This window comes from Pogona vitticeps, chromosome 8 (assembly GCF_051106095.1).
Source record: "Pogona vitticeps strain Pit_001003342236 chromosome 8, PviZW2.1, whole genome shotgun sequence".
In the NCBI taxonomy this organism is placed as follows: domain Eukaryota; kingdom Metazoa; phylum Chordata; class Lepidosauria; order Squamata; family Agamidae; genus Pogona; species Pogona vitticeps.
The window spans coordinates 5,572,054-5,580,344 of NC_135790.1; the positions used below are offsets into that span (position 1 = coordinate 5,572,054).

General features: G+C 45.5%; 1 protein-coding gene across 1 annotated transcript; it reads left to right on the top strand.

Moving 5' to 3' along the window:
* The first annotated feature begins 1,555 nt into the window (after positions 1-1,555).
* LOC110072233 (D(1) dopamine receptor-like) lies at positions 1,556-7,507 on the top strand. Its single transcript, XM_020780390.3, has one exon. The coding sequence runs from the start codon at positions 3,054-3,056 to the stop codon at positions 4,434-4,436; it is 1,383 nt and encodes a 460-aa protein (XP_020636049.3). The 5' UTR covers positions 1,556-3,053; the 3' UTR covers positions 4,437-7,507.
* Positions 7,508-8,291: the final 784 nt, after the last annotated feature.

Genomic DNA, 8,291 nt, shown 5'->3' on the forward strand with positions numbered 1-8,291 from the left:
CAGGACTGTATGCACTAGCAGAGTTTTACAATCTGGTATAAGGATACTGGTCCTATAGTTGCTTGAATGAATACACTGGACCAATTTCTGGTGCCTGCTGATCACTGGAGGTCTTTCAAAAATTCTGCTGTAAGCGACCTCAAATTCTGCTACATGGGATTAGCCCATATTAATTTTTTTAAAATTCTCTTGATTTGAACCCCCACCTCCTCATGCAGGTCTTGGTGCAGCCTCCTGAAGAATTTTGCAAAAATGCCTGGTTGCCCACAAACCTGGGGCCAAGTTGCATGCTGTGTGCACTTGCAGAGCGACTCTGATTTATTTATTTAAATTGTGTGCCACCTTTCTTCCCATTTTACCTGTTTATGATCACGACAGATAAAATAAGAACTTTAGAAACACTATATAAACATCACATTTTAAAAATAATTAAACATACATAAAGGTTAAAGCAATCAAATATAAAAACATTTCAGGGGGTAATGTATGGTGTAAATTCACTCTTGCTTCTTTTCTGAACTTCACCAGATCTATCCACAGTGTTGGGGGTTGAGCACCTGCAAAGTTCAGAATCAGATTCTCTACCATGTGAAATTAGTATAACAGTGTGTGGCTTCTTTCTCTTGATAGACTAGAAAACCTCCACACACATAAAAACAGCTGCAGTTTGGGGGCGACAACACAACCCTTTTCCTTCTTGCTAGTGATCAACAGCAGCGCTGATGATCACCATTAACTGTGCCATCTAGGAGTTGTAATCCCCAAACATCTGGAGGGCCAGATGTTTCCCTCCCCATTTGGGGAGTTGGGAGGGCATTGCTGGACCCTTTCCCTTCCTGATGCTGGTCCACACAAAGTCACAACCTCTTTTTCCCCTACTACTCCCACAGTGTCTCACTGGGTCTAGTTGTGGCATTTCAAACAAGTAACATTTCAAGCTTGGCAGAGAAGCAAAATGCAGCTGGGGAGACAAGCGACGGCAGTGGAGTGGGGTGGTATTGGGGGACGGCCTTTGCGGTGGTGTCTCCTACTCAACAGAAACAACCAAAGCTGCTTCTGAACTAGGAAGAAAGTTGTCCGGGAAAGGTCAAAAAAGTTCAGAACCCCACACCATCTACAGTTTGACATTTATCGGTGTGGTCTCAGCAAATTGCCAGCACTTAACCTTTGGGAACAGTTGTAAAATGGAGAATGGATTTAAAAGGCTCATTCACATGTGGGAATTGTTGTGTTTTTATTTTTCAAGATAATTCATGCTCAGATGCCCAAGATGTGAACTGACCAGACCCAGAAGCATTTTGTTTGGATTGAGGTAGAAGAGACAGGAATTCCATTTGTGGTGTTCCTGAAGGGCAGTCCATTCACAAACGTGGTGTAGTGGGTGTATCTGCGTACAGAGCATCAGACCCTTACTCCTTCGAGTTCTGCTCTGGTGTAAATGCAAATATGTATGAACCCAAAGCAGCCGTACCACCCCTGACAAAAAAGGGAGGTATGTGCAGGATTGATGGAGCCCTGATGTTTGCAGAAATAATAATAATAATAAAAAATCAGGGGGAGGGGTTCACCAAGACCAAGGGGAAGAAATACCCAGATTAGCTCTAAGAGATCTAAATGTGTTCAGTAGCTCTGGAATGTTAGCTTGAATATTATGACTAGAAGATGGGCAGAAAGTACAGTGGAAGAAAGAATGGAATGGATGACTGGGGGTGGGCAGGCATGTCTGGCAGATATTTTTAAGGACAAGCACACAAACACCACTGTAACATGTTTCTGCAGCTCTCACTTCCATCCTTTATCTGTTTTTTTGCACAGTCCTAAAAGTAAAACGCTGTGCTTTTTTGAAGCTTGGCATGCCCCGCCTCCAATGTCATTGCCTTCTGTCTCTTTTATATGTAAAGTGTCTAAAGGAATATGCCTAAGTGAATGGACCCCATGCAGAACACTGAAAATGCAAACTATTGCTCAGCATAAGAGTGGCAGAGCAGAGAAAAGTAGGGGGACTCACCCAGTCTCCTTCCTCTTAGCTCTGAAAAGAAAGAAGCATGCCAGGAAACAGAGAGCCATAGCTCACTGGTAGGTGCAGCACATGCTGAGCATGTGGAAGGTCCCAAATTCAATTCTTAGTATCTCCAAGTAGGGCTAGGAAAAAATCTGAGCTGAAGACCCGGCCAGCTGCTCTTAGTCAGTGTCAACTAATCCTTGGCAAGACAGACCTGACTCAGTGTAAACAAGCCGTGTTTCTAGGGTAGTTTGCCTCCCGGTAGATTAAGCAGTGAACTAAACAGAATCCAGAGCTTACGATCATGTTGAATTTGCTTTCAATTTACTGCAATAAATGGTTTCCATCCTGCTTCCTAAGAAATGAAATTCTGAATGGTCTTAAATGCCACCAACTGCTCCTTCTCTTGCTCTTTGCTCTGTTTTTCCTCACGAGACCTCCTGAAGGAGGTTCTGACCCCAGCAAAGAAACACACAAGAGATAACAAAGGACTCTCACCTGAGCACAAGTCTTGGCGATTTGGCAAACCGGCAGGGAGCACAGAATAGCAGAAGTGAGCTGAAATGCAGAAAGATCATCCAGCAGCAACGGTGGAGGAGAAAACCCAGATCCTCTGCTCACTCCATAGCAACCCACCCCGTCCTACACCACAAAAAAGGACTAGGATTCTGCAGCGAGACACAATCGCTGCCAAGCTCCTGGAGAAGAGAAGGGAGGAAAGGAGGGCTTCTGTAAAGAATCCTCTCAGCGTAAAGAAGAAGAAAAGTGGAGAAGGTGAGGACTGGTGAGATGTAACTGAGTGGCAGCCTGAGAAACCAAGTGTTGGAAGTGGGCGGTGATGGTGGAGGAAATGTCAGACGGCTGATAGGGATTTTGGAAGGGAACGAAAGGCTTGAGGGTTGCTGCTATGAGCTGGAGAGCCGGCTGAGATCTTTGAGCTTCAGGAGGCAGCCGCACGTGCTTCGGAGAGGAGAGGAGCACGGTCGTTTGTGGGCTGGTGGAGATGTAGTGGAACGGAAGCTCCTGGGGGACTTGAAGAAAGCAGGAAGACATGGATGAGCTCTACCTGCGAGGAGGAGGAGGAGGAGGTGGACAAGAAGAAGGAGAAGGTGGTGAATCGGCCCTGGCTAATGATACCCTCCCGGGAGAAAACCAAACGGAGGAGGACACTTCAGGGCTCCTCCTGCGAGTGGCGATGGCCTCTCTGTTGCTGCTCCTCATTCTCTCCACCTTGCTGGGCAACACCCTCGTGTGTGCAGCGGTGATCAAGTTCAGGCACCTGCGCTTGAAGGTCACCAACTCCTTCGTCATCTCTCTCGCCATCTCTGACCTCTTTGTGGCCGTGCTTGTGATGCCTTGGAAAGCAGCCGCCGAAGTGGTTGGCTTCTGGCCCTTTGGCCACTTCTGTGACGTTTGGGTGGCGTTCGATATCATGTGCTCCACGGCTTCTATCCTGAACCTCTGCCTCATCAGCATGGACCGCTACTGGGCCATCTCCAGCCCCTTCATCTATGAGCGGAAGATGACCCAGCAGATGGCTTTTGTGATGATTGGGGTGGCTTGGATGCTCTCTGTCTTGATCTCGTTCATTCCTGTCCAGCTGCGGTGGCATAAAGCTAGCGAGGCGGTTCCTGCCCGTGAGGGAGAGTCCAATGCCACCTGGATTCCGGAGGAAAGCTGTGATTCCAGCCTCAATAGGACGTACGCGATTTCCTCCTCTCTCATCAGCTTCTACATTCCTGTTGCTATCATGATTGTGACATACACCAGGATCTTCCGCATTGCTCAGCGGCAGATACGGAGGATCTCCTCTCTGGAGAGGGCCGTGGAGCATGCCCAGAGCTGCCAGAGCGAGGAGTGTCCCCATGACATCTCCTTGAAGAACTCCTTCAAGAAAGAAACCAAGGTCCTCAAGACGCTTTCCGTCATCATGGGTGTCTTCGTCTTCTGCTGGCTCCCTTTCTTCGTGCTCAACTGCATGGTGCCTTTCTGTGACCACGGTCTGCAGATGCTTGGAGGACTTCCCTGTGTCAGCGACACTGTCTTTGACGTCTTCGTTTGGTTTGGCTGGGCCAACTCCTCCCTCAACCCCATCATCTATGCCTTCAATGCTGACTTCCGGAAGGCCTTTGCCTCCATCGTGGGCTGTGGACGCTTCTGCCCTAGCAATGCCGTGGAGACGGTGAATTTCAGCAACGAGCTGGTGTCGTACCATCACGACACCACTTGCCAGAAGGAGCTGGTGACTCTGAGCTACCCGCACCTTCTCCCCCATGCCGCTGCCTTCCAAGGGGAAGACAACACTCTTGTGTTTGACAAAGACTCCCAGTCCTCTCGTGACGACGATGCTGCTGCTTTGTCAGCTATTGTGAATGTGGAGGATGAGATGGAGCTCTCGCTGGAGAAGACCAGTCCCTTTGCCCCTAAGGAGTAAATGAAAGACTGGTGGTGGTTTTGGTAGGGAGAGAACGGGGGTGCATTTCCTCGTTTGCATCTAGTCAAAACTCTGCGAAATGTGTGCAAAGGAGACGGGTGGGCAGAGAATAAAAGTTTTTGTAAGAAATGATCAGCCTCTGCCTGGAAAAGCGTTTGTATGCATCTGATTGATAAGTTTGCAGACAGTCTTCTGAGTCTGTGTGGATGTAGGAGGGGAGGACACAGATAGCTAAATTAAGTTGTTAGTTCCAGCTAGAACAGACCTGTGGAAAGAAAGGTACCGGGTAAGGCAAAACTAATGCATATCCCATTCAGTTGGTGGTGGCGGGGTCTAATGACACTGCGATAAACAAGTGGATGTAGCTTATGTGTTTTCTTCTCTAGTGTATGGCTTCAAATCTGGTGCACACTGCTAGTAGTGTGTGCCGGTTTCATTGCATGATTTAATTTTTTTTATTTTATTTACTGAATTTCTATCCCACCCACCTAGACCAAAGGTCTACTCTGGGCAGTTTGATTAAATGTAAAGTCCACTTCACACCAAATAAAGAAAGTTACTTTCATATGGTGGCAAGGCTGATCTGGGCAGAGGTATTCTAGGTCTCTTTCAACTTTGAATTTCTATCTTAATCGTTTGGTTTTAGGTACAAAGGTCCCTTCCTCTTATTTTTTTCCCCCATGCCTCTTCACACTTGTCAGGGAAAATATATTGGTGGGGCTCTGCTAGATCACTTGAAAAGGAGTAAAGTGCACCCCACCTGCCTGGATCCTACCTGTTTTAGCAGTGGAAGAAATGACAAGCACTTACCACTGCTTCAAGTCTTATTGGAGGGACTGATATATAATCTTTTCAATTTATCACATAATGTATATTTACTTTCCCCCTAAAACTCATAGATTTCTGGTAACATGCTATAAAGTTCTTGGCTGGGAAGCAGAAAACGGTCCAGTTAAGAACCAGACATGGTTTTTAAAAGAAATCTGTCTTATTTTTGAAACCCACTCCCCAGCATGCTGACACCTGCCTTTTGATTCTAACTGCCCCTGTCTTTTCTGTGTTAATGTTGCTTGAATTTGAAAGTGAGAAACCTTTTGCAGAAGGAAAAGATGCTTTGCATACAGGAGGTTTCAAGCTCTGTGGTTGTCAGAGGGTTAAAAAAAGATTTGTCTGGGTTTCTCTTAAGCATCAATCGGAGACTGGCCATGGTGGCCCTATAGAAGGTGTTGAACCACAAATCCTACCAGTTTTAGCCTGCATAGCCAATGGTGAGGAACTGTGGGAGTTGGTCCAACATCATCTGGAAGGGGACACTTCTGAACTACATCAACAGTTGCTTCCGACTTGAGTAGAAGCTTCCTGTGCTGCTTGGATACAATGTATGGAACAGTTTGATTTCCTGGATTACAAATCACATCATTCTCCATTCTGGGAATGCTACCTGACAGAGAGACATCTACATGGGGCACAGCTCCACCCTAGCATCCCAGTCCTCTCCTGGTGCAAGCGGGGAGCTTTCTTTTTGAACAGATAGCTAGACCCAGGTTAGCGTCAAAACCCTTCCAGTTGCGGACTTCCTTCCAAGTGTGCCACATAATGGAGGGTTATGGGATTTGTAGTCCAGGAGATTAAAAAATTTAATTTCCTAAGTGGATACAGAATTGATCATCGAGAGAGGTGAGAGAACGGTAAGCTTCAACATAGAAGTTTTATTTGGAAGGGCTGCTGTTTTTAAACTGTCTATCACAATCCACTTCCTAACAATATCATGTTCACTGGCATTGCTGGGCTTAATAGGATGCAATCTACCCATTACATGGAAGAAGCAGAGGTATGCAGTGCTTAGGGGAAAACCATTTTATTGCTCTTTATACAGTGGTGCCGTGCAAGACGAATGCCACGCGGGACAAAAAACCCGCAAGACAAATGGTTTTTTCAATCGCTGTGGTGCCTCGCAAGACGGCTTCTTCTGTGGCTGTGCTTTGCAAGACGAATGTTTTTCGCAAGACTGATGCCTCGCAAGACGAATGAATTATTTTCATCTTGCGAGGTTCCCATAGGAATGCATTGCAATGCATTCCTATGGGAAACCGCTTTTCGCAAGATGAAAATTTCGCAAGACAGCGCTACTCACAGAACGAATTACATTCATCTTGTGAGGCACCACTGTATTGTGAATTGCATTTTTAAAAACTGTTGTTGCTTTAGTTAGTTTGCCCAAGAGCAAAGGTTTAAATATGGTTTGCATATATATGTATATAGGATGTGCAGAGAGACACGAAATTCATGGTTAAACCTGAGAAGGGTTGCAGGGAATAGTGCCGGTTGCTTCACATATAATGGTTGTTTTGAAGTTGCATTGAGCATCCAATGGTCTCTTCCTTTTTTTTTTTCTACCTAGTATCGTAATGGTGCTTACTAGGATTCTGGAAAAGAATCTCTGTTTGAAGGAGTCGTGTATCTGAGGTTTTCTCCTCTCTCCTCTCAACCCCCATGCTCTTTTGAGCCAAGTTGAAGCCAATTACTCCTGTTTCCTACACACGTAGATTGCAGTGATTTGACACACTTAGAATACTAAGCAGAGATCAAGTGTATACTTTTGAATTATGTGGATTATTTTACCCCTCTGGCCTCAAACTGGAGAAGCTTTCATGTTATGTGCTGTATGGGATTTTTCTAAGTTCTGGTTTAGGCTCTTACTAAAGGATTTCAGCACTTTGGGAGAAGACAGAGCAGCGGTGAAAGAAAAATGGGGAGAGATAAAAAGAACAAATGTTTTACAAATGTTATTGAATAAACCTGAATAAAGTATGAATCAAAAGGATATGAAAGACCCAAAGATTTCAGACCTGAATAGCGCATAAATGAGGTGCAATTTCTGAAAGATGAACCGTCAACTGAATAATCTACAAATGAAATTTCTTTTGGAGAGAAACCCTTTCAAGTCTCCTTTCCTTAACAAAGAGAAGCAATGGACTGGGTTTTTGTACCACTACACTAGCGTAGCAGAAAGAAAAGGCGGAACTCTGTACATAGATTTGCCACCATCAAATAAAGGGATTGAAACACGACATGTGGATGTGTGTGCATGGTTGTTTCTGTATACATCTGTAGCTGTATATACACATGTGTATAGGTATTTGTTCTGGCTGGAGAGCAAAAGGTTGAGAATTTAATTTCCCACTGCTGTGCCTCCTGCAAGAAGAGCCAGCCTGGGCGGCCTTGGGCAAGCTGCACAGTCCCACAGCTCCCAGAAACTCTGGCCAGCACAGCTGGTGGTGAAGGCTTCTGGGAACTGTAGTCCAAGAACACCTGCGTGACCCAAGGTTGAGAATCGTTGCTCTAAGGTCTCAAACAGAGGACTTCCCCCAGGTGCTCTGCATTTTTGTTTAACTTCAGTAAGGACTCTGTCATGAAGATGGAGCTTGGGGAAAAAATTGTTTTCCTGGGCCACCACACTCTGAACTCTTCTCCTAGGAAATTCTCCGTTTTCTGGCCATGTTGTCTGGAGCATTTTTGGAGTGGCAGTAAAATCAATAACCACCATGCTCTTGTTCAAGCTGTGCCACTGCGCTTGTGTATCTGTGATGCTCAAAATCTGCCTAGAACACTCAGACCCAGTATTCATGCCAAGTTAAAGGAGTGTGCTTAAAACAGGCCAGGGTGATAGAAGATAGGACTATGAATGTATAAATGAAACACAAATTTTAAATCTTTTTTTAAAACTATGGACATCTCAGCCACAATGGAACTACAGGTTGTAACCCTGTCCCTATATAGTGTTGTTCTACCTAGGGAACTGTACTTGACTGGCCCTTAATTTCAACTAAACACCTATGCCGGCACCTTATCCTC

Coding starts and splice junctions, on each gene's coding strand:
- LOC110072233 (XM_020780390.3), top strand. CDS start 3,054: ATGGATGAGCTCTACCTGCGAGGAGGAGGAGGAGGAGGTGGACAAGAA.